The sequence below is a fragment of the Branchiostoma floridae genome, chromosome 3 (genome assembly GCF_000003815.2).
Source record: "Branchiostoma floridae strain S238N-H82 chromosome 3, Bfl_VNyyK, whole genome shotgun sequence".
NCBI classification, from domain to species: Eukaryota; Metazoa; Chordata; class Leptocardii; order Amphioxiformes; family Branchiostomatidae; genus Branchiostoma; species Branchiostoma floridae.
The window spans coordinates 12,245,625-12,271,387 of NC_049981.1; the positions used below are offsets into that span (position 1 = coordinate 12,245,625).

At 41.6% G+C, this 25,763-nt stretch overlaps 3 protein-coding genes across 5 annotated transcripts; 1 reads left to right on the forward strand and 2 right to left on the reverse strand.

Annotated features, from left to right (window-relative positions):
- Positions 1-8: 8 nt before the first annotated feature.
- On the forward strand, positions 9-13,388 carry LOC118411537 (neuronal acetylcholine receptor subunit alpha-9-like). Of its 3 annotated transcripts, none has more exons than XM_035813860.1 (6): positions 9-514; positions 8,266-8,399; positions 9,228-9,272; positions 10,129-10,238; positions 10,915-11,456; positions 12,664-13,388. In XM_035813860.1, the coding sequence occupies exons 1-6, from the start codon at positions 457-459 to the stop codon at positions 13,080-13,082; spliced, it is 1,308 nt and encodes a 435-aa protein (XP_035669753.1). In that variant the 5' UTR covers positions 9-456; the 3' UTR covers positions 13,083-13,388. The 3 variants fall into 3 exon arrangements, with proteins under 3 accessions (XP_035669753.1, XP_035669751.1, XP_035669752.1); XM_035813858.1 differs by lacking the exons at positions 8,266-8,399; positions 9,228-9,272; positions 10,129-10,238; positions 10,915-11,456; positions 12,664-13,388 and adding exons at positions 2,218-2,351; positions 2,490-2,534; positions 2,731-2,840; positions 3,799-4,340; positions 4,973-5,426 and having other exon boundaries at positions 421-514; XM_035813859.1 differs by lacking the exon at positions 9-514 and adding an exon at positions 8,047-8,113.
- A 120-nt stretch (positions 13,389-13,508) lies between these two features.
- LOC118411538 (deoxyribonuclease-1-like) lies at positions 13,509-18,376 on the reverse strand. The gene is made up of 8 exons (XM_035813861.1): positions 18,203-18,376; positions 17,644-17,732; positions 17,128-17,214; positions 15,757-15,860; positions 14,986-15,253; positions 14,478-14,568; positions 14,004-14,085; positions 13,509-13,608 (listed from the first exon to the last, which is right to left on the reverse strand). The coding sequence occupies exons 1-7, from the start codon at positions 18,344-18,346 to the stop codon at positions 14,038-14,040; spliced, it is 831 nt and encodes a 276-aa protein (XP_035669754.1). The 5' UTR covers positions 18,347-18,376; the 3' UTR covers positions 13,509-13,608; positions 14,004-14,037.
- Positions 18,377-20,835: 2,459 nt separating this feature from the next.
- On the reverse strand, positions 20,836-25,617 carry LOC118411692 (deoxyribonuclease-1-like). The gene is made up of 8 exons (XM_035814170.1): positions 25,411-25,617; positions 24,390-24,478; positions 23,406-23,489; positions 22,842-22,981; positions 22,274-22,541; positions 21,775-21,865; positions 21,162-21,254; positions 20,836-20,938 (listed from the first exon to the last, which is right to left on the reverse strand). The coding sequence occupies exons 1-7, from the start codon at positions 25,552-25,554 to the stop codon at positions 21,201-21,203; spliced, it is 870 nt and encodes a 289-aa protein (XP_035670063.1). The 5' UTR covers positions 25,555-25,617; the 3' UTR covers positions 20,836-20,938; positions 21,162-21,200.
- Between the last annotated feature and the right edge of the window lie 146 nt (positions 25,618-25,763).

Consider the following 25,763-nt stretch of genomic DNA (forward strand, 5'->3'; position numbering starts at 1 on the left):
GGGTGTAAATCTCGAGTTCTTTGAAGAAGGCAACTTTAAGAAAGGTAAGGCTAGATAGATGTTTCCGCACCTTTATCACAGCTTAATCGTCTGGAACATTTGAAAGTTGTCTACTCAACATAGCCGATATAGATACTGGCTACTTTGTATCGAAAGCCTTTAATCCTGAATCAGACATTAGCTAGCTACACAAAAGATCACTGCGATCTAAATATGATCTGTGTTACTCTTGACTTCATAATTAGAATATCAGGCAAGATGTTAAAATATGACTGTAAAGACATAAAAACATATAATGTGTAAAAAGATTCGTGTTTACCAATAAAATTCATTGAGCGCTCGCAGCGAGGTCCCTCTCCCAGTGGCATGGGATGTGAAATAGTCAGCTAAATCACAGTATCATGTTCGAAGTCTTACTGATATTTCTTTATTAATTTTCAGCGTCAGAGACTAATCATGATAGCAAAAACCGTCTTCGCATTTGCTCTCCTGTATCTCAGTTGTTTTCAAATCGGTACGTACTTTTCGAATTGAAACTTATAGTGCTTTGGTCTTCTGCTCTATTTTTCAACAGTAATGAATAAAGGTGCACTCTCACTGCACTTGAAGCACGCTTGCGGCATTGCTGCGTTCGAAAACGCAGATGTACCTTCACGGAACCTAGAGGTGCCCCCACGGAAACTAGAGGTGCCGCAAGCAAACATAGAGGTGTCGGTTGCAAGCGCGACATTTTTTTAAAAGTTAAAAAATAACGCAAGTGGCAAGATGCCCCAACAGCGCCCTAACGGTGCCCCTACCATGCCATTAACAGCATCAAGGCTATATTTTGCCTATTTTTCACCAAGTATCAAAAGTTAATATCCTTTTATCACTGAAGAGCTATTTTGTTTGCATTTCTTATCATTTTACCATGGCCTTTGATTCAGTTGAACAACACTGATGTTTCCACAAAGCTTAACTTGTATCCGTATCCAGACTACCTTAAAAGTACCCTTTGATTTATTTGATTTAAAGTACATTTGTACGTCAGTATTCTAATCTTGAAAACACCAAATAAGTAACTGGTTATCGGTTCATAAACCTACAGATGTGGCTAAACAGTTTGTCGTACAACGTTGAAAATGAAACATTTACGTTCGCTTTTGCTTTTGCGTTACAAGCAGTCTAATCATTGCTGGTAGTTTACTGCCGATAGAACACCAAACTTGCAGTCATTCGGACCCATAGTTTCCCATAAAGCCAGTTTTTTTCTCAATTTTTACAGATATGGTAGACTTAGAGATCAACGGGGTGGCATGCCATCCACCGACAATGAAAATACTCAGCGTCATACAAAAACGTATGAAATATTAAACATTTTCATTTGAGAAATTTGAAAATTGTTAAATAAACCTATAAACATTCATCACTAGTATTCACTACACAATACACATACATGGTGCAAAACACATGAACGATCGTGTCAAATTAAGTATATGGTTAGTGTCCGTTCATTTTGGCCCTCTCTATTTACTGTAAATGTCTTTCAAGGTTATTTACAAAATTTGTAACATATGATTCATCAATACTTTCATTGCGTATCTTATGTTGGGGCATTTTCATCATTTTCCAGTGATTTTTTCATAAAATTTCAACGCTGCGATTTCCAATAACATCTTCATTTAGTCTAGAAACGCAACGGTGCCGCACGTCAGTGAGAGTGCAAGAGAAAATCGGTTAAATTAACACAACAGTGCCGCAGTGAACGAACCCAGCAATGCCGCAAGCGTGCCCCACGTCCAGTGAGAGGGGACCTTAAGACTTGATATTGAATGCATGTTCGTAATTTATGCCGAAAAGATGAATGGATGATCCCCCTGTTAATAATGCAAATTTCCCCACTATTAACAGGACCACTATTAACAGGATCATCCTGTAAATAGCCCCCTGGTTATGATTCTTTCTTTCTTTCTTTCTTTCTTTCTTTCTTTCTTTCTTTCTTTCTTTCTTTCTTTCTTTCTTTCTTTCTTTCTTTCTTTCTTTCTTTCTTTCTTTCTTTCTTTCTTTCTTTCTTTCTTTCTTTCTTTCTTTCTTTCTTTATTCGTAATAATTAAATTAATGACTATTTCTTATACTTAGTTACCGGTATGTCGGAGAAATAGAAATAGAAATGACTGACACGTTACTCATGAGTTACTGACATGTTACTGACAGTTTACCATCATTTCTTATACCCAGTCACCGGTGTGTCAGAAAGAGAAGTGGCGAGCATGTTACTGGCAGATTATCAGAAAGAAGGCCGGCCTGTACGGGACCCAACACAAGTCGTTCTAACATCGCTGGACGTGTACGTTATACAAATAGTCAAGCTGGTACGACGAAAAACTAATCTGATTTTTTATGAATCCTATCTTCGAACACTATTTTTAATTGAGGAAATTGAACAGACGATCTAGCAAATGTTGATTAGCAGATAGTAGACAATGATGTTCTATATTACCATTTTGCAGATACCCCGAAGACAGGTCCTCGTCATTAACTTTTGGCTTGTGCAGGTACGAACACGTTTTTCTGGTTATGGTGATATCTTAATCAGAAATCATCAAAAAAGTTTAGAATATAAGAGTGAATGGAATGAAACCATGATACATGATTTTGAAAAAGTAGTACGATCTTTTTAAAGATAAAGCTGGTTCGTTCGTGAATTTGTGATAGTTAGGAATCAAACCACTATGTCCAAATTTCTTGTAGCGTTGGAGGGACGACTTTCTCACATGGGACCCTGCGGAGTACGGCAACATTTCAACCATCAGACTTGGGAGTGAGAACATCTGGAGGCCAAGACTCGTGAATTATAACAGGTAAGACTGACATGCCAATCTTAAAAACTACTTTAGAATACTACACTTTATATCTGTTCTTAAGTTTATAGTTGTAAAGTTTGAGCTTTGTTCCACCCACAGCAGGGGAACTCCATGGTAGAAACACTAGGAACTCTAAGAAGCTCAAAACTGTAAAGTGCAGAACAAACCGATACCGAAATTCCCCAATGCCATATCTAGTCCGCCTTCTGAACAACTGATAATAACGGTGTGAATAGTCGACTGTAATAATCATGCTCCAAATAAGACAAATTGTCTTTAATTTTTAAAGTGTATGATAAGGCGAGACATGTTATTGTGCCATAGTGTAAATAGTCGATTGTTTTGTATGTTCCGATTAAGACAAAAGTTGTCTTTAAGTTTTAAGTGTCTCAGCCCTCCCGCGGGTCGGATCACCCTTCGGCCTTCGGCCGTCGGGCGATCCGACCCGCGGTCGGGCTGATACCTTGGGCGATACGGAATACACCGTGTTGTATTCTATATTTACCACCTCTCTGCCAAATTTCAGCTCATTTGGCCAAAAAATGAAAAAGTTACATCCATTTGAAGATTTGAAAGGAGGAGAAGGAGAAGAGACCGAGAAAAAAACAATATACATGTATTGCAAATCCATACTGTAGTATGGATTGCAATATAACAATATATTTCATCATACCTATGGTATGGCTGAAATATGAATATACGCGTATAACTCAAGAAGATATTGACGGAAAGTCAAGGTTGATATTTTGTGCCTTCTAGCGGGTCTCCTTGTTACTGCAGTGGAACTTCCTGTTTTTACATCTTCTTCCTTGGGCAGAAGTATGTGATTTCTCTCCATGTATCTTCTGGGTTACAACATTTGCATATATGTTTTGGATTTTGAGTGACGATCTGAGGGGAGAGCCTAATAGTATACTACTGGTTCTTGCCATTCACGCTTTTGTCGATCCTACAGGCAGCACGAGGAAGGTTGGTCGGAGCTACCAGACACAAACGCCATCGTGCGAAGCGACGGCGAAGTGCTTTGGACGTACCCCATCACCTTACGCAGCACGTGTGTCCTGGACATTGCTCGATTTCCATTCGACGTACAAAAATGTCCTCTGAAGTTCGGTTCTTGGACCTACGATTCGCTGAATCTGAAGCTAGTCAATATTTCTACGACAGGGAATATTGATTATTTTGCTGCAAACGGCGAATGGGAACTGCTATCCTTTGACCTGGAAGTGAATGAAGTGGAGTACTCCTGTTGCCCTGGCATACCATGGGATGATATGACGTACACAATCACACTACAGCGGCGGCCAAAGTTCTTCATATTGTACCTAGTCGCACCAAGCGTGACCTTCTCGCTCTTGACTGTTTGGGGGTTCTGGTTGCCGCCAGATTCGGGGGAAAGATTGTCTCTCTGCATCAACCTGCTGCTGGCTCTGATTTTCCTCCAGCAAGGCGTGGCCGCATATCTACCAGACACCGCCACAAACATCCCTCTGATTGGTAAGTAGACCAAAAGCTAGTTTGTAACATAGGCAATACTTAAGACAGTACATCAGTTAGTACATAACATAAGATAGACAATTCATAGGCAGTGTATCTATAGTAGATAGACAAACGTAGTAGATGGGCAATCATAGGGCAACAGCACAGTAGGCAGTGCATAAACAGCACATAGATAGCACATAGGCAGTAGACAATACATAGACAGCATACATAGCGCACTTTGGCGAGTATTCACGCAGTTACTCGGTAGACAGTGAATATTGTTAGAGAGGCACATGGTCAGTAGATAGGCAGTATAAAGACAGTAAATGGACAGCGCATAAACTGTACACAGTTAGGTTGTACATCGGCAGCCCAATTCATGCTGTACATTAGTATTACTATCAGGTCGTACATAGACTGAACATAGGCATTATTAGTATACATAGACAGTATTTTAATCAAGCAGCTTGCCACAATAAGCTCGTTTACCATTCCGAGTACGCATGTGCAGCAACATGAATCACCTTTGACATATTACCCACAATTCATGTCGCTGCGCATGTGCGCCAGGAATGGCGAACGAACGAGATTATATGTACATGTTCACAGTGTTTTCAAAAATCAAACGTTATTGTTATTTTTTTCAGACGTCTTCTTTGTAGCGAATATCCTTCTTGTTGGCGCCTCGTCGATTCTGACCATCCTCACCTTGAGCATACATTTCAAGTGTTTCGACCTTCCGCCCGTTCCCAATTGGCTGCGATGTCTTTTCTGTCTCGACCAATCGGATTCAAGCACATATAGGGTCAACGCTCCACAGGACAATAACGATGGGGCTATGGATGCATTCTTCGCAACTAATGGATCAAACCCAGCATGGCGGCTTGTCCGAAGAGTAAAGAAGATCATTCGTCAGCTCAAAGAAGAACAGGAAATGATGACCAATTGCTTGAAAACAGAAAGTGAATGGAAAATTCTATTGGGAAAGATAGACAGATGTCTGTTGATTGCGTTCTTCATCGCTCTGGTTGTCATAACTGCATCGATTCTCGGACCAAATAAATAGGTGAATGCGAATCTGGAAAATGCGAAACTTCAGCAAAATTTGCGCCCATTGCCTGTATACACCATAGTCTCTGTAGGGCCAGTATCTTCTTGCAACATTATATATTAACTTAAGGTCTCATTGATGTATTACTCCGCGAGTGGACACCCTAAAAGAGATCCGAGCCAAAAATGAACGGCTGCACGGACGCATGTTTTTAGCGGTGAGAAATTCCCTTTTAGCCAGCGGAACTGATCGCAAAAGTTAGATTGGTGAAAGCTTATTTGTAACTGAAGAAATTAGCAGGTAAAGTTTTGCAGCCGTGCGCTAGGTCGGAGGTACACAGTCGTGGGTTCTGAGTGGTGCGGTTGTACAATAGCAGCGAAAAAGTGCCTTTTGTGGGGATTGACTAATCGTACTTTGTAATTGCTATAAAAAAAGTTCCTACGTATAGTTTACATTGGCAATTTTTTCCCACGATATAGGGTAAATGTGCTCGACATAGAATGAAAAATCTGCTGAAATTTCACGCTGCTTCATTATGAACGCGCCCATTTAAACCACGAATTATAACATAGAAGTCTATGGAAAGAAGAAACTCATCAATGAGACCTTAAATGTACCCTTTGTAACTATTTGGCATCAAACGGGCAAAATAGCCAATATTTCACTCACATAAAAGACGTCATAGCTTTGGAATACATGGAATGTACCTATTCGATTGAAATACAATCCTAGATGGCGAGCATTGTTTGCATACAATCTTACCAAAATTCAGAAGAATTTGGACATCTATAAGACTTAAGCTTATATGCTATTAATGTTAACACTACGAGTACATAATGAAGTTCATCCCATAGCATAAGCATTACAGCATATGCTGTGTTAGTCTACAATCAATTAATAGACAGCCCAATAGTAATAAAACGCGATCATCAAAGGATAGTTTTTCAATTTTATTCATCAACCAGAGTACGAGTCATCTGATTTTCTCGTCGCTCGCTGACTGGTCAATTTCTCCGATGATGCAGCATCGGTGTTTCTGACAGGAAAAGAAATGAAACGTAGTTTGATAAGTTTCATTTAAATTTGACCATAACATGTCAATGACGTCAATTTTTCACAACAAATTGATATGTTACAAATGGTCTGATGATTCAAATTAGCTGGCTTATGATTCAAATTGTTCAGCGAGATACATTGTAATATGTAATATTTAAAGATGAAACCCCCTGGGAAAAATGACAACTTACTGTTATAGAAAATCATCAATAATAGCCACGGTGCTACACGGAGAGACATTTTGTGTCTTCTTGCAGAAACGAAAAAGAACTGTAATAAATATCTAAGAATCAATACCGACAGTGTGCCTACCTATTTCGCAAGTATATTACATTTCAGGTTTATTGCAGTATTTGTATGCTGAGGAAACCTTTAGATTGTTGAGTGATATAAATTAACTGTGACAGGGACACAACTATTATTGTACGACTGGCTGTGTTACTAACAAACAAAATTTACACTTCATTTGGCCGAAACGATTATTCACTGTCACAAAAACTAGAGCAAATCAGGCTATATCTGCAAACATACACATGACGAAGGATAAGTAAGATTCAAATAAATGATAAACCGATTAACCGATACGACAATAAAAGGTAGCAGCAACCAAACTTACCTGTTGTAAACCTCTTGCCGTGTTGTCAGTTAGTCAGTCAAAATGTTCGGCTCAACTTTTTACGGTTCATTACGCTCGTAACGCCACACCTACCTTACTCTTTTGTAACAGTGATTGTTTTGAATGAAGCTGACAGTCTAGATTTTGGACGAACGTCAGAGACTTGTCAGTGTATCACGAGACACTGAGGCAACGTTCTGGAATGTGCTGCGCCCTTCGCTGAAGAAAATCTTCAATGACACGTGAAAGGTCTGTATGAACCCATACTGTACCAGTGCGACAGTATTGGGGATGGGACGGAGCCTCCGGGCACACAGAAGAACTGGTTGGACGATTTTCCAACACACGTATCTCCTGCCTAATGATAAGGGGTCGTCCAGGCAGGGTCAACACCGGAGACAAACTTTTCTCTTTGTTACACTTTCAGTGCGAATGTCATTGCCTTAAAAACGATGTATTTCTTAATATGACTTAGGTATGGGTGTTTTTTCTTTGGGACCAAGATGATCTTGTGGTTGTTAATCTCAAGTCTGCAAGTTCTTTGAAGAAGGCAACTTTTAAGAAGGTAAGTCTAGATAGATAAATCGGAACCTTTATGTCAGCTTTTAAAATCGTCTGGAACATGCGAAAGTTGTCTACTCAACATTACCGATATAACATTACCGGTACATGTCTAAAGCCCCCACTCTACGTACTAGACTGCGATCTCTCTGCGCTCCACATAGGATGTGTAGGACTCTTGACTTAAAAAATAGAATATCAAGTAAGATGTTAAAAGTATGACTGAAAAGACAAGACAAGAAAACATACAAAGAGTAAAAACATTAGTGTAAAAAATTTGTTGAGCGCTCGGCACAGGGTGATCGCACCAGACCAGGACACCAGCCACCACCACAGTGGCATGGTGTGTGAAACAGTCACCCTGTACAAGCCAGTCAAATGACAGTATCATGTTTGAGGTCTTACTGACATTTTTTAAAACTCATTTCCAGCGTCAAAGACTGATCATGACAGCCAAAGCCGTCTTCATATTTGCTCTCCTGTACCTCAGCTACTTTCAATTCGGTACGTACTTGTCTATTTAGCATTTATAGTGCTTTTGGGCACTTTGGTATCATTCTGTATAATTCAACAGTGATGAATAAGAGAGGTTTGATATGGAATGTTCGTAACCTGACTTGTTACTGACAGTTTACCATCATATTTGTTCTACCCAGTCACCGGTGTGACAGAAAGAGAAGTGGCGAACATGTTACTGGCAGGTTATCAGAAAGAAGGCCGGCCTGTACGGGACCCAACACAAGCCGTTGTAACATCGCTGGACGTGTTGCTGATACAGATAATCAAACTGGTACGAAATTAGATAGTAAATCATCATGAATCCTTAGCCTCCATTGCAGTTTTCGAACGGGGCTGGGGTTATTCAGTTTTGGGGTGGGTTGGTGGGTGGTGGGTTGGTCCGCGATTTTCAACGTTGGCTGGGTTCTCTTGTGCCGGGAAAGGGAGTTTGCGCCGCGGAAGAGAGTTTTACTTTGGAAGGGAGTTTGCCGTGGAAAGGAGTTTCGCCCCGTCTTGACGACTGACTGTAACGGAGGCTAATGAATCCTATCTTAGTACAGTATCTTTGGTTGGGGGAATTGAACTTGATAGAATGCGCCGCACCTAGCAGAAAGGAATCCACCAACGTCAGATCGGTATTGTTTGCACGCTGTGATGCGAAGCAAATTCTTAAATTGATCAATGTCAAAGTGCAAGGATGATAACGTCATAATAATGGAGGCCTAGCCTTTACGACATTTCAAGTGCACAGATGCAAACATTGAATATTGTTACCAGATACAGATAGCATGAGGACTCAGTAAAACTTTGCAATTCGAATATGCGTCTAGTCTCAAATTGACGCTATTCATATGTAACGTTATATAATATCTTACCTGTCTTGGACCAAGTATATATGGACCAAGTATATATGTATAAGTGGACATCCTTTTATCTCTTCATTATTTTGGTAAAGGGAAATTTGACGCAATTACTCAAATTATGCGCAAGTCTGGCACAGTGCAATGAAATACTCGCTTAAGAAATGGGTTCAAATTGACAGACAGCCTAACAAATGTTGTTTTATTACTACATACTGTAACGTTGGAAGACAGTGATGTTGTAAATTACCATTTTGCAGATTCCTCAAAGACAGGTCCTCGTCATAAACTTTTGGATTGTGCAGGTACGAACACGTTTTTCTGGTATGGTGATAGCTTAGTCATGAATCATACTGAAAGTGTGAAATATTAGAGTGAACGGAATGGAAACATAACATATGCAAATGACTTATTTAGCTATGAATATATTCACAAGCAATTCAAAATGAGAACGGAATGTAAGTAGGTTGGTAATTGAACTAAAGTAGTTTAGCAAGCTATGAAACCAATGTGATGGATACATAGCCCATGGCTACTTCCCCTCAGCCAATGAGAAGCCCCCATTTTCTGTTGCTATATCCACATAGTATGTCGCTATGAAAAAAGTGTGCTGCTATTTCATGTAAATGAGGAGAAAAGTGTGGTGATATCAGAAGAAAAGTGTGGTGATATCAAGAAAAGTGTGGTGATATCAGCCTAAAAAGTGTGGGTGATATACGCATGTGACCTGTTCTGACCAATCCTCGCTTACCTTTGAGCCCATCTTCTGGGACTAGAATTGTGTCATGTGATAACTGACCAATCCTACTCTAGACTTCTAATTGCCCAGAGGAATATGACCAGACTTTCTGTCTCTCCAGGCACCTTACCCGGGAAGGTCTTGACAAGATTAATGACCTTGTGTTGTTACAGCCTGACACTGCCTGTCACAGCTTTTCAAGTAATAAGAAAGATTGTGAAAGACTTTCAGGACAAAATAAAGTAACGTTTTGTAGGGCTGATGAACTAGAGAAGCTTCGGGAAGTATGCCATGGGCTAAGTTAGTTAACCTATGGGATTGGCCTCATTTTCTGTGTATAGCACCAGGCCCGCCACCTCGGGGATTTCCAGTCTCCCTCGGGCTTCGCTTCGATTAAATTAGTACGGCCTAATTTCTTGCAGCGTTGGAGGGACGACTTTCTCACATGGGACCCTGCGGAGTACGGCAACATTTCAACCATCAGACTTGGGAGTGAGAACATCTGGAGGCCAAGACTCGTGAATTATAACAGGCAAGACTGACATGCCAATCTTAAAAACTACTTTAGAATACTGGACTTAACTTCTTAAGATTATGGTTGAAAAGTATGAGCTTTGTTCCATCACAAAGACAAACACTCACTATGAATCTTCAGTTGATCTCGTCAACCTTCATCAGATGTCTGATACACGGCTGTGACTTTTCGGAAGTCAGAAGTGTGATGACGTCAGGAGTGAAACAAAAGTGGCGGGATGACGGAACCACCACAGGGTTCAGTGAGGGTTTATCATGGGCCCTTATCTAAAACTGTCTTCCAGTACAATCCAAAATGAGAGAAATATCGATTATGGTGCCAACTTCCTTCGAGAAGGTATTATTTCAGGGTCTGACTGTCTGTGTGTTTGTCTGTGTTTAAGATCTACTATTCAGTATTTTGGCCTGTTTATTCAAGAAGCTATTTATCTAAGGTTAAGGTCGTGATATTGTGACTTCTAGCGGGTAACCTTGTTATTGCAGTGGGCTTTTCTGTTTCTACATCTTCTTCCCTGGTATACGCTTGCTCTTCCATGGCTACAACATGCTACACATACGTGTAGGCACATTTGCTTTTATATGTTTTGGATTTTTGGCGATGCTCTCGGGGAGCGAGTCTGATAGTATACTACTGGTTCGTGCCACCATAAGTCACGCTTTTGTCGATCCTACAGGCAGCACGCGGAAGGTTGGTCGGAGCTACCAGACACAAACGCCATCGTGCGAAGCGACGGCGAAGTGATTTGGACGTACCCGATCACCATACACAGCACGTGCGTCCTGGACATTGCTCGATTTCCATTCGACGTACAAAAATGTCCTCTGAAGTTCGGTTCATGGACCTACGATTCCCTAGACCTGAAGCTAGTCAATCATTCTAAGACAGGGAATATTGATTATTTTGCTGCAAACGGCGAATGGGAACTGCTGTCCTTTGAGCTAGAATTGAATCAAGTGGAGCACTCCTGTTGCCCTGGGGTACCATGGGATGATATGACTTACACAATCACACTACAACGGCGGCCAACGTTCTTCCTATTCAACCTAGTCGCACCAAGTGTGACCCTCGCGCTCCTGACTGTTTGGGGGTTCTGGTTGCCGCCAGATTCGGGGGAAAGATTGTCTCTCTGCCTCAGCCTGCTGCTGGCTCTGACTTTTCTACAGCAAACCGTGACCGCATATCTACCAGACACCGCCACAAACATCCCTCTGATTAGTAAGTAGAACAAAAGCTAGTTTGTAACATAGGCAGCACATGGGCGTACAATACTTAGACGGTACATCAGTTAGTACATAGACAGTACATAACATAACACAGACACATAGACAATTCATATTGTATAGGCTATAGTAGATAGACATTCTAGTAGATGGGCAGTACATTGTGCAACGGCACAGTAGGCAGTACATAAACAGCACATAGATAGCACATAGACTATAGACAATACATAGACAGCGTACATAACCAGTACATAATCAAATACACATTGGCGGACAATCCAGGCAATTACTCAGTAGACAGTGAATATTGATAGAGAGGCGCATATCCGTACATAGTCAGTACATGGGCAGTATAAAGGCAGTAAATAGACAGTATATATTTTAAACAGTACACACTGTTAGGTTGTACATAGGCAGCCCGATTCAGGCTGTACAACAGTATCACTATCAGGCCGTACATAGACTGTACATAGGCCTTAGTATACATAGGCACACTAGTACCTTAATCAAGCAGCTTGCCACAATAAGCTCGTTTACGGTCTCATTGATGTATTACTCCGAGTGGGTACTAAGAGAGAAAAAAGATCCGAGCCAAAAAATAAACGGCTGCACGGACGCATGTTTTTAGCGGTGAGAAATTCCCTTTCAGCCAGCGGAACTGATCCCAAAAGTTAGATTGGTGAAAGCTTGTTTGTAACTGAAGAAATTAGCAGGTAAAGTTTTGCAGCCGCGCGCTAGGTCGGAGGTACACAGTCCTGGGTTCTGAGTGGTGCTGTTGTACACCAGCAGCGAAAAAGTGCCCTTTTTGGGGATTGACTAATCGTAGTTTGTAATTGGTATAAAATAAAGTTCCAATGGCTAGTTTACGTTGGCAATCTTTTCCCACGATATAGGGTAAATGTGCTCGACATAGAATGAAAAAATCTGCTGAAATTTCACGTAGCTTCATTATGAACGCGTCCATTTAAACCACGAATTATAACAATGAAGTATATGGGAAGAAGAAACTCATCAATGAGACCTTACCTTACCAAGTACACATGTGCAGCAACATGAATTGGCAAGGGCCTTCACCTTTGACATATTACCCACAATTCATGTCGCTGCGTCTGCGTGCTCGGAATGGTGAACGAGATTATATGTACTATATATTTACAGTGTTTACAAAAGTCAAAGTTAACGTTATTGTTTTTTTTTTTCAGACGTATTCTTTGTAGCGAATATCCTTCTGGTGGGTGTCTCGTCGATTCTGACCATCTTCACCTTGAGCATACATTTCAACAGTGTTAACCTTCCGCCTGTTCCCAATTGGCTGCGATGTCTTTTCTGTCTCGAACAATCGGACTCAAGCACATGTAGGGTCAACGCTCCACATGTCAATGAAGTTGACGATGCGGATGCATTCTTTGCGACTAATGGAGCAAATCCAACATGGCGGCTTGTCCGAAGAGTAAAGAAGTTCATTCGTCAGCTCAATGAAGAACGCGGAAGGAAGACCCATAACTTGAAAACAGAACGTGAATGGAAAATTCTAGTTGGAAAGATAGACAGATGTCTGTTGATTGCGTTCATCATCGCTCTGGTTGTCATAACTGCATCGGTTCTCGGACCAAATAAATAGGAGCTGGAAAATGTTGAGACGTTGCAAGGGATTAGCCTCCGTTGCAGACTTCGAACGGGGTTGATTTTATTGTAGAGGGAGGGGTGGGCGCTGGTTCGCGATTTTCAACGTTGGCTAGGTTCACTTATGCCGTGGAAAGGAGTTTGCCCATCCTCGGAAGTGGAATTCGAATGTACCTACTTGATTGAAATACAATCCTATGATGGTAAGCATTGTTTGCAAACAATCTTACAGAAATTCAGAAGAATTTGGGCATCTAGAAGACTTAAGTTATAGGCTATTTAGAAAAAAACCCACCACGAGTTCATAATGAAGTTCATATGTTGATCAGAATATCCCTTAGGCAAAAACCATTGCAGCATATATTCTGTGCTAGTGTACAGTCAACAGACAGCCCAATAGTAATAAAACGTGATCGCTACAGGATATTTTTCAATTTTATTCATCAGCCAGAGTATACGAGTCGTCTGGTGTTTTCGTCGCTCGCTGACTGGTCTATTTCTCTGATGCTGCAGCATAGGTGTCTCTGACAGGAAAAGAAATGAAACGTAGTTTAAAAAGTTTTATTACATTTGATCACGACTTGTCAATAACGTCCTTTTTCACAACAAATTGATATGTTACAAATGGTCTTATGATTCAAATAAGCCGGCTGATAATTCAAATTGCTCAGCGAGATGCATTATGGGTGATATGTGATATTTGAAGATAAAAGCCCCTTCGGAAACTTTGATAAGTATTAAACTTGCGCTAGAACAAAACACACAAACAACTGTTTACTGAAGTGAGGGACCTTCACCGTCGACATATTACCCACAATGAATTAACGCAGCACATACACAATTTAATCCATGAACTGGCGAATAAATTGACGATTACGTCATTGTCTTCAGGTGAGAGCCTATAGTATCACATTCTTACCGTGACCACCCACAAACTGTAGTGCGGACAGACACTAGACAATGTCCATCTCTACTGGCCAGTGGTCACTCACGGCCTCGGCCTGTGGTCAACGAAATACCTGTTATCAAATGCTATTTTTGTGAGTTTGTAGTTAATATGATAAAGATACATAGTATTAAATGATATAACGTTACAAAGGTTGTGCAGTTACCTACTTTGTACGTAGCAATTTTTCCCCTTGTACACTGTCTGGATAGTTATTCCTATCAGCAATGTTATAAATGTCCAAGAAAGTGCTCTAACGTATAAAGAAACTCCAACTGGTAGTAAAGTTAAACAGCCACTGTATGGAACCCTGCTGTCCTTCTAGAACTCTGATCACTTGACACGACAGAAGAAGAAAAAGAAATGGGACAAAACAAAAGAGAAGACACGCCACTTTCACTTAAGAAGTTTATCGTCCGGTACTTGCTATTTGACCTCTTTTCTTACCTCTGATTGTGTCAGACGATATGCAGACTTGTAGTCGAAGACGCCGTAGCTCCTAACAGACGCTTGGAGCTGGGAGCCTGCAACGACAAGTCTGAAAAAAAAATGCAACATAGACTCATAAATCATAAACTTAAATTCTACTTGCACAGGCATGTCAATCAACTCAAGATGTTGTTTAATATGGTTATTTTTGCGTTAGAATACTGTCAGCTTGTGTGGACTGACAACTCCCTAATAGATAGTCTATTTCCACTGTCTCTGTCCTTTCCCAGCTTACTGATGTTTCTGGAATGAGACTGTCCCTCTTTCTAGGATGCAGTCAGAACAGAAACTTGACATGCCCAGATAGCCAAGAAAAGCCCTGTACAAAATCCCTGAAACTCTTAAAAGTCTGTAATACGATACTATTAGAATCGCTCTCTGACAGCGTCACCAAAAAGAAGAAAGCGGGTCAAACCCCCCTGTGTCCAGACTATGACACTGAAATCTACTATGAGCGTATGCGTACTGGTCATAAGCACAGTGGGTGCTCTTGACGGTTGTGTCAGCCTCGTTCCCGATCAGCCATTCGAATCGGTTGTCCGTCCAGATTCGAATGCTCGACCAATCAGCGGAGCCCACGTAGCTGCAGTCGGCGTTGAGATCTCCGAAGATGAGGATGTCCTCGTCTCCCCAGCGGTCCAAGGCGTCCAGGTACACGTTGTACAGTTGGTTATTCTCCACCACTGCGTCATCGGGATCGGCGTGCAACGGGACCAGCACAAAGTCTTGCACAGCTAGAGACAAATGGAAAATAGCGGAGTTCTCAGCTACAGTCAGTTGCTGAATTGTGAGGTAAGAGACCATAGTAGGTAAGTGATACCACTAGTGTAGTTTTACTAAAGGGTTTTCAATGCCAGGGATACATCAATCTCACTCATGTATTCATTCGTCAAACCCACACAAAAGAGTACTGAATATGGGTTGCTTGAGATACTGCCATTAGGCGTACTTTATTAATTGGTTGTCTATTAAACCTTCATTGACGTTGTATGTGGTTGTGTGTGTGTGTGTGTGGTTGTGTGTGTGTGTGTGTGTGTGTGTGTGTGTGTGTGTGTGTGTGTGTGTGTGTGTGTGTGTGTTTGCGTATATGTGTATGTGTATTTTGCCAACAGCATGACTCAAGACGTGGATGATATTTGGTATTCAGGTAGGTGTCAGCAAAACAAAGGATAAGTCTGTACTCCTAGCGACTTTCTAAGGGCCCACAGAAACACAGTAATGGTAAACTTCAACACACAGGTAGTCCCGGACAGGAAGCGGATGACGTAGGGCTCCCTGTGGAAGATGTCTCCCGGGTCGCTGTAGTGGTAGTCTCCTACCGGAGTCAGCTGTCGGTCGTTCCTTGAGGGACAAACAGTAACAATCCTTGGCATCCTAATGGTTCCGTTGTTTCAATATATTCAAATTCAAAGACTTTCCTTTGACCTTACATTACCCCTCAATACTTCATCACGACTGAATAACGACTTTAAGTATGACAAAAGGTGAAGTGTACTGTTGTAACAAACGCCACTTGTTTTACCTGTCTATAATGTTTCCATTTTTCAAACCTAAAATCGCTATTTGGCACATTTTAATGAGAACGAGCCATTTCCGATAGAATCCATCATGGCTTGGTCAACACTGCATCAGGACATCTTTTTATGCACAACAGTTGTAAATTGTACAAGATCATCATTAACATGCATTGGCATAATACCGGTCATAAGCCTTATACCGGTCGATTAAAAAATAGTGGAACTTAAAGAGATCTACACATGCAACAATAGTTATTTCTGAGGTATGCACACTTCAGACATCTAGGTGTCCAATACATAAGAATAATACAATAATCGAAGACAACAAGGCCAAAAGTTTTCAGGTCATTTTCGGGGCAGGCGAGCTCGTCGTGGGACAAACACACTGTCACGTTCATCGCCAGATTTGTAGATAATAATCACATGTGCTCACGGCAAAAGACGAGCATGATTCAACAGCAATCTTGAATTTCTTTTGGTGACCTACAACTCGTGTAAAAGTGTGAGGAACCGTTGCATTATCGCCCGGCTGAATGGGTCAAATTGAACGTACGCCGCCATTTTCCCGCCATTTTTAATGCTACGGCCAGCAGTAAAGTTTTACGTCATAGCGGTTGTGACGGACCAAAATTAAATGAAAATTCTTGTCAGTATACGCCCATTTTCTCATGACTTTTTGTATGCTCATGCAGATTTTTGTTTTGTGCAACTACTAACAGGAAAGAAAGGAACAACAGAGGATGTATAAAGGTACATAGCGGCAGTTAATTGTGCCGTGTTTCGTTCGGCCGGTATAGTGCACCCCCTTCCAACCACGCGCCCGTTCTCCGTGCAATGCATTCCGCGGTGTGTTCCAATTACGATATTATGTTTTTAGCAGGACCAGAGAGACAAAATAATTTACACAGAAGAAGTGGCAAAGGTAAGCTGTAACAGCAACATGTAACTGGAGAAAATGATGCGTTGATCATTTGCCAAATTAGCATTGCTTGAGAAATTGCAGTAAACCGACCGGTATTATGCCAATGGATGTTACATACACAAACGCGTTCTGTCGAAGTGCTACCTACTGCACGTATATATGTACCCACCTATAGAGAATGGCATACTGTTCCATGTAGTAGGACGACCTCCCAAGACGGTCACTCAACAGCATGGAGTAGACGTTACCAGTACGGCTGGAGTTGGAAGGAGAATTGATAGATTGTTTTTTTAAGAGTTTGCTCAGTGCATGGCCACATGGGCCACTTTTGGACACGGAAGTAACGCTCAATGGAAGCGCATCCCCTCTCCCTAAGGCAGAGCCATCAAGTTTGGGCAAACTCTAGATCTACTAACTGACTCAACAGGCGAGGCTAGGGTTACAAGGCTGTTAGGGAAATTCTCAACCCCATGCGAATTCAGGTCGGAATGGTTCTGATCCACCCATACCGGGAAGGGGCCCTAAATCTCTTTTCGTGGGGTGGGGTGGGCTCTTTTAAGTGCTCTACTCGAAAAGAAACTTGATAGATATTTGTTTCTAAAGCAACAAACTCCTGAAGTTGAGAACCAAGAATCCATCCTACCAACAGACTGCTAAACTAGTTAAGGAAGTGAAGAAAACTTACGCATTGAGCTGGTCCAGGAAACTGTAGATGGCGGTGAACGTGTTGTCCCGAATTTCCTGAATCAGCAAGATGTCATAACGCTCTGCGATCTGGGATAATGGTTGGGAAAAGTATGTAAACCATTGAAAATGCACCAGGTAAATCTGTCTGTTATTCTGTGTCTTTGTCTATCTCTCTGTCTTTCACTGTCGTCTTCTCACGCGCTCACGTTGACACACACACAAACACCCACAGAAAGAGACATACACACAGACATTTGTTTCTACATTACTTAGATCGTCATATCGCCGAACAACCTTCGATGCAAAAAAATGAAGCAAAATCAATATGATGATTTTGGGTACCGTAGCAGTATTTTTGGTACCTTCCTGGATATAGATTGAAACTGGTTTTATGGATTGTGTTATTTCTGGTAAAGATGGTATCAAAACTTTACCCCACAGCGAAGATCGAAAACTTTCTTCACGTTATTTTGTGTTGACGGACTCTTGTTGTGTCAGGGGCCCCTCTATATGCATGGTAAATGACTATTTTTCACAAATCTATGACTATTACGTACCTGTAGCAGAATCTCCACCACTTCAGGCTTGGACATCTTACTCCTGCCGAAAGTCTTCACATTGAAGGCGCCGATTTTCAGCGCAGAGCAGGTGCCAGCAAGGGCCAAAATCCCGAGGGCCAAAAATGCCAAACCGAACTTCATTGTCCTGGTTTGCCTCTTACCACAGTAGGGACAAACTGCCGACTAGAGGTTCGTGGACAATTTATATATCCGACAATTTATATATCCACTCTGATAAAATATAGCCGCGCGCTAGCAGAAGGATAGGAAGTCATAAATTCCTTTAGAACAAACATGACACTTCAAAACTATTATTGCCAATCGATGTTTGGGAAATAACCATGTGTTATATAATAACAAGGGCTATTCACCTGTTTATAGGATATTTGCTAAATCAATGTACCTGTACCTAGTGGTACCAGTTATTGTGCGCTATCCATTTTGTCCACTTCGGCTCATGTCAATATTGTTGTCATGCCTTGATCACGTGCATTTCACGTGCCACTCAGTAAGAGCGGGATTGGCTGCTCAAAATACTTTTCTAATGTCTGTTAACAGCTGAACAAATAAATAAATAGAATAGTTTTCTGAAACCGCATTGTCAAGCGTTTGGTTAAACGTAGTGACTTTCCTATAATACTTATTAATTTTTTCGTTTGTTTGTAGAATATTTTGGAAATTCTATGTGATTTTTTTAAGTATAGGAAATCTCACGATCTTTACAATACTCCAGGCATTTAAGACTGTACGTGAAAAAGATAACCATATCGAAGCATTGCATCAGACGAAAGGAAGGTAAGCAATAAATTTTGATTGCCAATAATCCCTTAAACAAGCACGGAAGTAGTCAATTGACCTACTTAGCGAACCTACTAACATTTAAATCGTCCTTAACCCTCTTTGACTGAACGTTTACATTAAAGAAATACAGTTAGAGTGACCTTTCCACGCATTGAGCCAAGGATGCTGTTATAAACTCCACCCACTGGACATCCTATTGGTTGCTGTTATTATTCCGTGTCTTTGTACATGTACCTGCCCCAAACCACGTTAGAGAGGTCTCCAAACTTCACCTTTTGGCCAGGACGGATTCGAGCATATCAAAATACCCCGAAACACCTCTATTATTATTCTGTTATTATGTTGTTATTGGGTGGGCCGACTCCTCTTTCTTCGCAACCAGGGGCGGTATTGGGGGGAGCTTACAATAGTCGGGGATAAATCGCACGGATCTGGAGCGGCTGCCATTCGTCACTAACTTAGGTGACCTCAATACAGCAAGCGCCCCAGGTGCGGCCATAGGACTATAGGTTTTGACCCACTCACACCGGGATGGACTCCAACACTTTTCGATAAGTGTGGTGGGTTCTTTTACATGCTCGATGTGTGGCTCTTCTCAAACACGGGACCTCCATTTAACGTCCTATCCTAGGGACGGCGCTAACTGAAGCTAGGTACTCATTGTCACCTGAGTGAAGTAAAGAAAGTCGTTTAAAGTGCCTTTCTTAAGGACACAGGACCTCTGGGTTATACATCGAATAACCTGTCACTTGCGCCACACAACCCCACAGTCCCCTATGCTCTTTCCGTTACGCTGTAACGGCCCAGCGCACGCACTCTGCATGGGGCCGACCCCTAGCCTACATAGAAGATATTGGGGATCCCATTTCAGCACTTTGGACATAACCAGTGGAAGCACAGCCGCAGCTGAGCGCTCTTTTGGGCCCGGGGTACGCGGGCTCAGTGCCGAAAGCGTTTATGGACCCCTATTTCTGCAGCATCTCCGGCGGGCGGACCCCCACTTTACTCCGGCCATGGCCTAGAGTGGCGCGGAGACGCCATACCGTGTCGAGCTCGGACAGAGTTTAGGGACCCTCATTTCATTATTTCATTACCGCGGACATAGTCCGACGACTTATCTTCATTGTACTCCGCCCGTGCCCTAGAGACGCCTATTTCAGCACCAAGGACATCGCCCGCTGACGAACACCCTCATTTTACTCCAAATAATAGTAACGGTAAGGTGACGCCCTAACAAGCTCGGGCAGAGTTTAGGGATCGGCCGTGAGCGGACCGCCACTTTACTCCGGCCACTGCGGACTAGGGAAACGTATTGCCAACATGATAATTGTACAACTATGTTTGATAATACTACTAATAGTGAATAGTGAAGGTACTAAAGTATGTTACGTCCTTGGGTGTATGGGTAACATATAAAGGTGCCAGGACTTACAATATAGATATTCTATGTAAGATTTATCCACAAATGCCTTTGCTGATATAGGTTATCATGTCATATATTGGAAAAAAAGTTAAAGAATTTTGTTCAGAGTAAAGTAATTAGATCTGTATAATAATGTTAGGGAGTAGGGGTTCATAGGACATTTGTTATTGTGCATGACGATATAACAAATTACTAGTATAGCCTTAGATAAAGAACTAATTTTGTATAAAAACTGTTTTATACCTTGTCGTGATATTATAGAATAGTGAAAAGATGTTCACTGCCTTGTTATGTATAAAGTGCAGGTAATAAGTATGTATCAGAGAAAAATGGACAGAAAAATAGCTCGGTGATGTCTTGAGTTCACCGCAAACATAAAGAGTGACGAAAGCATGTGAGACACAGACCTTTTGCTCAGTTTTAATTTGGTTTAATATTTTTATGACAGTAATTCATATTTCATCTCTCACTGACGGTGTGAACTCGCAGGCATGGCAGCGGAGGTAGTTCTGAAATGTAAAAACAAAGATTTTAAAACTCCATAATCGTATAGATAAAGTAAGCTTCAGCCGTCTTCTTTTAAATAAAATAATAGGGTTTACAATTTTAAGGTAAATACCAAGTCATTGAAATTTTGACAGCCACCACTTCGATTGCTTACCTATCGTCATGACAGCACTCAAGCATATGATGCTAGTTTTATAATACATATGTATAGTAAGATATGAATACCTTGGCTTCTCTGCAGATGGTCTGAGGGGAGATGTGTCACTACCAGACTGCAATGTCCATCTCCACAGGCCAGTGGTCACTCACATCCTCGGCCTGTGGTCATCAGTACGACTTTTATTACATATCCGGCACAGTGATGTTTCAAAATATTCATTTGACGTTATCTTGACAAAGGGTTCTTTTAAACAATGGGTTTTGAGCGAAGATCGGGCTATTAATGTGAAATCTCTTTTTCACCTCCAACTCCGAGAATACGTTTTCGTGTGTTCAGACCTAAAACTCAAGATTCATATGTAACGTTATTTGTTTGAATTTTGCCATGTTGACCGTTATCAAAGTCTTAAAGTAAAATGACGATTTTGATCCCCTAGCAGTATTTGTAGGTACTGCAACACTACAGGAAGACACACCCTTCCTGAAAGCAGTGTGTTTAAGTCCAAGGGTGTCCCCGCCCAATTCCCAAGGACGCCTAATGGAAGGCAGATAACTGGAAAGGATTATAAGGAAAGAGGGAAAGACAGGGATACAAATGTCTGTGATGGCATCAAGAAATTCACAAAAACTCTAACATTAAATGTTTCATTCAGCTATGAAATCGTTTATTTATTCTCACCTCTGACTGGGTAAGGCGATATTCAGACTTGTAGTCAAAGACGCTGTAGCTCACAACAGACGCCTGGAGCTGGGAACCTGCAACAACCAGCCTGGAAACATAATGTCAAAGCGGCATTTCTTGTTATTCCTGTATCGTAACGTCATACCATGGCATTTTAAAAATATTTTGTGGGTGTGTTCGCTTCATCTAAAGTGTGTACTGAACATTAAATTCATATCTTTTATGCGCTTCTTTGAGGAAGACTTACTGGGGATAACTTCATTTTTTTCAAGTCAGTTCATAGCTTGTAGTCCATAGGTTGTACATATATCTAAGGGAAAAAGTAAATGATTTTGAAAGAAAAATAGTGCCGCAGCGTGTTGCCTTCTCGTCTGCCCATTCCCGCCCGGACCTTGCACCACCCCAAAACGAAGGGTGTGCGCCGAGTTCTGGAGCGGAAGAGTATAGCAGAGGTGGTGACACGAGTACAATAAAAAGTATGATGCGAATTGCGTACCGGTCATAAGCACAGTGGGTGCTCTTGACGGTCGTGTCAGCCTCGTTCCCGATCAGCCATTCGAATCGGTTGTCCGTCCAGATTCGAATGTTCGACCAATCAGAGGCGCCCACGTAGCTGCAGTCTGCGTTGAGATCTCCCATGATGATGACGTTTTGGACCCCCCAGCGCGACACGACGTCCTGGTACACGGTGAACAGTTCGTTGTTCTCCGCCACTGCGTCACTAGGGGCGGCGTGCATGGGGATCAGCACGAAGTCGTCGGTTACTGAAAATAGATTTGCAAAAGATATTCAAGTTTTCCCCTTTTCCAAGGCTCTGCGATATGAAATTAAATGAGCGCGTCGGATATAAGAAGATGTTCTGCTAGTGCGTGTACCATTGAACGCACAGGACGGCCAGCTTGTCAAGCTCAAGTACCATGCACATCTTACTCCGTTAATGTTATGATAACATCGTAAAATAAATTTATTTTGAATTTATGCATCAGGAGAAACAGCTAGAAGTTTTCATAAGCCTTATGTATCCTTGATCCATCCAAGTATTACATATATTGATCTAACGTTACCTGTATTTCCCGACATGAACCGGACGATGTAGGGCTCCCTGGCAAAAATGTCCTCCGAGTCTTCGTAGTGATAGTCGCCGGCGAGAACCAGATCCCGGTCGTTCCTGTAACGAGCGTACGAAATGGTTCTGTTTTCGGTGCTTTAAATGTATGGAGTAACAAAAAAATAAAACATCTTGTAAAGGATTGCGCTTCATTAGTCTAACCCTAGCCTTACAATGATAATTCTTAGTCGGCTGGTGCAGCAGATGTAAAGACTAGTTAGTAACCTAGCGGACCAACTACAAGCCTTGTTCACGATAAACTCACGATCATTGTGATGTGGCAGGGGTACACAAGTTAAGTATAATTTTGGTCAAAGCTTTCTAAATGAGTCGTTATATAGAACGGCTGACAAGTCTAATTTCAAAGCAGATATTAGCCCAAGCCCTGCAGTTGAGTGTGTTTGAACAGCGTCTGTTCTTATATTACGTGACTACTCTAAACCACTTCTTTAACACATTAACGTGAGCTAAGAAATTTGTCCTAGCATCTACACATGTACTTGAAGATGACGTCACCCACCTCCAGAGAAAGGCGTACTGTTCCATGTATGTAGACCTTCCCAGACGGTCACTCAGAACCATGGAGTAGTCATTTCCGCGGCGGCTGGAGGTCAAAGGTCAAATATGATAGGTGAATTTAAAAAAAAAAAAACTTCTCCAGTAGTATAGGTTGAAAAAAGTCGCTAGACGTGGACGTTTAGTCGGGAAAACTGAGTTCACGGTTATCATTTTTATTTCATGAACCATCGATCAGCTGCCAAGGTAGTCGTCGTCAACTGAGGTGAAGCGTGATACTCATTTTATGTAGACAATTGTGGTGCAATATGACTTCCCTACGGCCCACATTTTCAGCAAAACACATCGGGCCAGCCCTACTTTTAATGAAAACTTTAACGTGTAGAAGTTTACACTGGGTGAACGCCCAATACAATTCTTGGGAACAGTCACAGCTGATCCATACTTATGTGTTTATAAATATCTATCACAAAACATCATAAAGATCAATAAAGATATATTGTTTTATTGCTACTTGAACCAAGCACGTCCGTTATAGCATCTGCTATGGCATATTCATGGCACTTCAATTCGTTGTTCTGAGAGTTTCTTCCACGTACACAGCTGTTAAGCTGAGGGCACAATCCGCCGTACGTGCAAATACGTCTACGTGCCAAAACGTGGGCAATCTTTTGGGATCCGTAAGTGGTAAATACCGACTCCGTACGAACTCGTAGGGAATCCGACGGATTTTGGAGCACGCAGACACGCCGTAGAACTTTACGTGCAGGCAAATCTTTGTATGCCGTCGGACTGCGGATTCGCCCCCCGTACGTGCCAGTACGGGCGACGCGCCTGCCCTGTACAGCCTGAACGTTTTCAGAAATACGTGGCGGACGTGGCCTCCCGAATAAACGTACGGACAAATTGCACGTACGGCGGGTTGTGCCCTTATTAGCTTTAAAATAGCGGAGCAGGGTGGGAGGGGGGCACGATAGAGAAAACTTACGCATTGAGCTGGTCCAGGAAACTGTAGATGGCGGTAAACGTGCTGTCCCGAATCTCCTGGATCAGCAAGATGTCATAACGCTCTGCAATCTGTAATGGTAGGAAACAGATTATGTTTGTGAGACGAAAGGTGTAACGTAACAGGAGGAGTAGGTGTTTAATTTGCAATTGGAGGGAAACAAATTGAATACATGTACCTGTAACAGGTCAACTCTGTCAGAAATAGCCTACCACAGGGGTGCCAATTGCACAACATACATGTACATCTGGCGACGGTGCATTAAAGTGGTTCTATTTTCTTCTTACTTAAATACGTAAGATATTTACATATGACATAACAAAATACCGCAAACCCTTAGTATTAGACTAGAATGTACGTAAGACCAGAAAATGACCAAAAAGCACGCCGTAGTTTTCCATAGCCTATAGCTAAAACTCACTAGCCGGATAAAATGGCGGGCAAGTCAACCGGCAATTCAAGACGATCTCACGACAAAACAAAGTCGCGTTCTACGACATGTCGGTTTTAAACAAAATATACGGTACCATAAAAACCCCTTCAACTTTTGCAATCACCTAAAAGGGGGAAGTCTTAAACGTTAAAGGTACAATACTAAGAACTAATGTACTTTATGAATACCAGTAAAGACGTATACTACTAATAAATAAATACAGAAAATCACATCGATAACTACAATAAATTGCGGCAGGGATTTATAACATTGTTTCGTTTTTTTTTCGCAGGGTTGTATATAGATTCATTTGAAATTCATTGGTAGATGTATGAATATGGCATGATGATATCACATTGTATAACCCTGTATTTGTATGTGGTAATAATGTATCAGTCTTGCATGCAAAATGTTGTAATAATTTTCGTCGGTCTTTTACCATACGTTGACGTATATGGCCCCACGAACTTGATTAAAAATATGACGTCGACATGTTAGACAACATTATGATAATGAGATCGTCATATATCTGACCAACATCACTGACGACAAAACAACACTTGAACTTACCTGGAGAAGTATCTCAACGACGTCAGGCTTAGACATCTTCGTCCTGCCGAAAGTCTGCACATTGAAGGCGCCGATTTTCAGCGCAGAGCAGGCTCCAGAAAGGGCTAAGACCCCGAGGGCAAAAAATGCCAAACCGCACTTCATTGTCCTGCCTTGCTTCAGAATCTGTCCTTCAACGGTTAGCAGTCACAGATGAATAGATGAAGGAAAAGTGTCAGAGAATTTATACCCCATCTCCCGTACTGATATGAAAATATTTGAGTGTTTGGAAAAGGAAATGTTGCCGTAATAAACGTTCTCACAGAGCAAAGATGGCACTTGAAAGTTGTTATTTCCTGTAATTGTTTGGGAAA

Excerpts from the sequence above, each read along its gene's own strand:
- LOC118411692 (XM_035814170.1), bottom strand. The coding sequence starts at position 25,554 with ATGAAGTGCGGTTTGGCATTTTTTGCCCTCGGGGTCTTAGCCCTTTCT. Across the intron at positions 23,490-24,389 it reads TTCCTGGACCAGCTCAATGC|CCGCCGCGGAAATGACTACT; the intron begins GTAAGTTTTCTC and ends TTTGACCTCCAG. Across the intron at positions 21,866-22,273 it reads ACCCACTGTGCTTATGACCG|GCTGGTTGTTGCAGGTTCCC; the intron begins GTACGCAATTCG and ends TTATGTTTCCAG.
- LOC118411538 (XM_035813861.1), bottom strand. The coding sequence starts at position 18,346 with ATGAAGTTCGGTTTGGCATTTTTGGCCCTCGGGATTTTGGCCCTTGCT. Across the intron at positions 14,569-14,985 it reads ACCCACTGTGCTTATGACCA|ACTTGTCGTTGCAGGCTCCC; the intron begins GTACGCATACGC and ends TTTTTTTTTCAG. Across the intron at positions 14,086-14,477 it reads ATCGTCTGACACAATCAGAG|GCCGAGGCCGTGAGTGACCA; the intron begins GTAAGAAAAGAG and ends CGTTGACCACAG.
- LOC118411537 (XM_035813860.1), top strand. The coding sequence starts at position 457 with ATGATAGCAAAAACCGTCTTCGCATTTGCTCTCCTGTATCTCAGTTGT. Across the intron at positions 9,273-10,128 it reads TAAACTTTTGGATTGTGCAG|CGTTGGAGGGACGACTTTCT; the intron begins GTACGAACACGT and ends AATTTCTTGCAG. Across the intron at positions 11,457-12,663 it reads CACAAACATCCCTCTGATTA|ACGTATTCTTTGTAGCGAAT; the intron begins GTAAGTAGAACA and ends TTTTTTTTTCAG.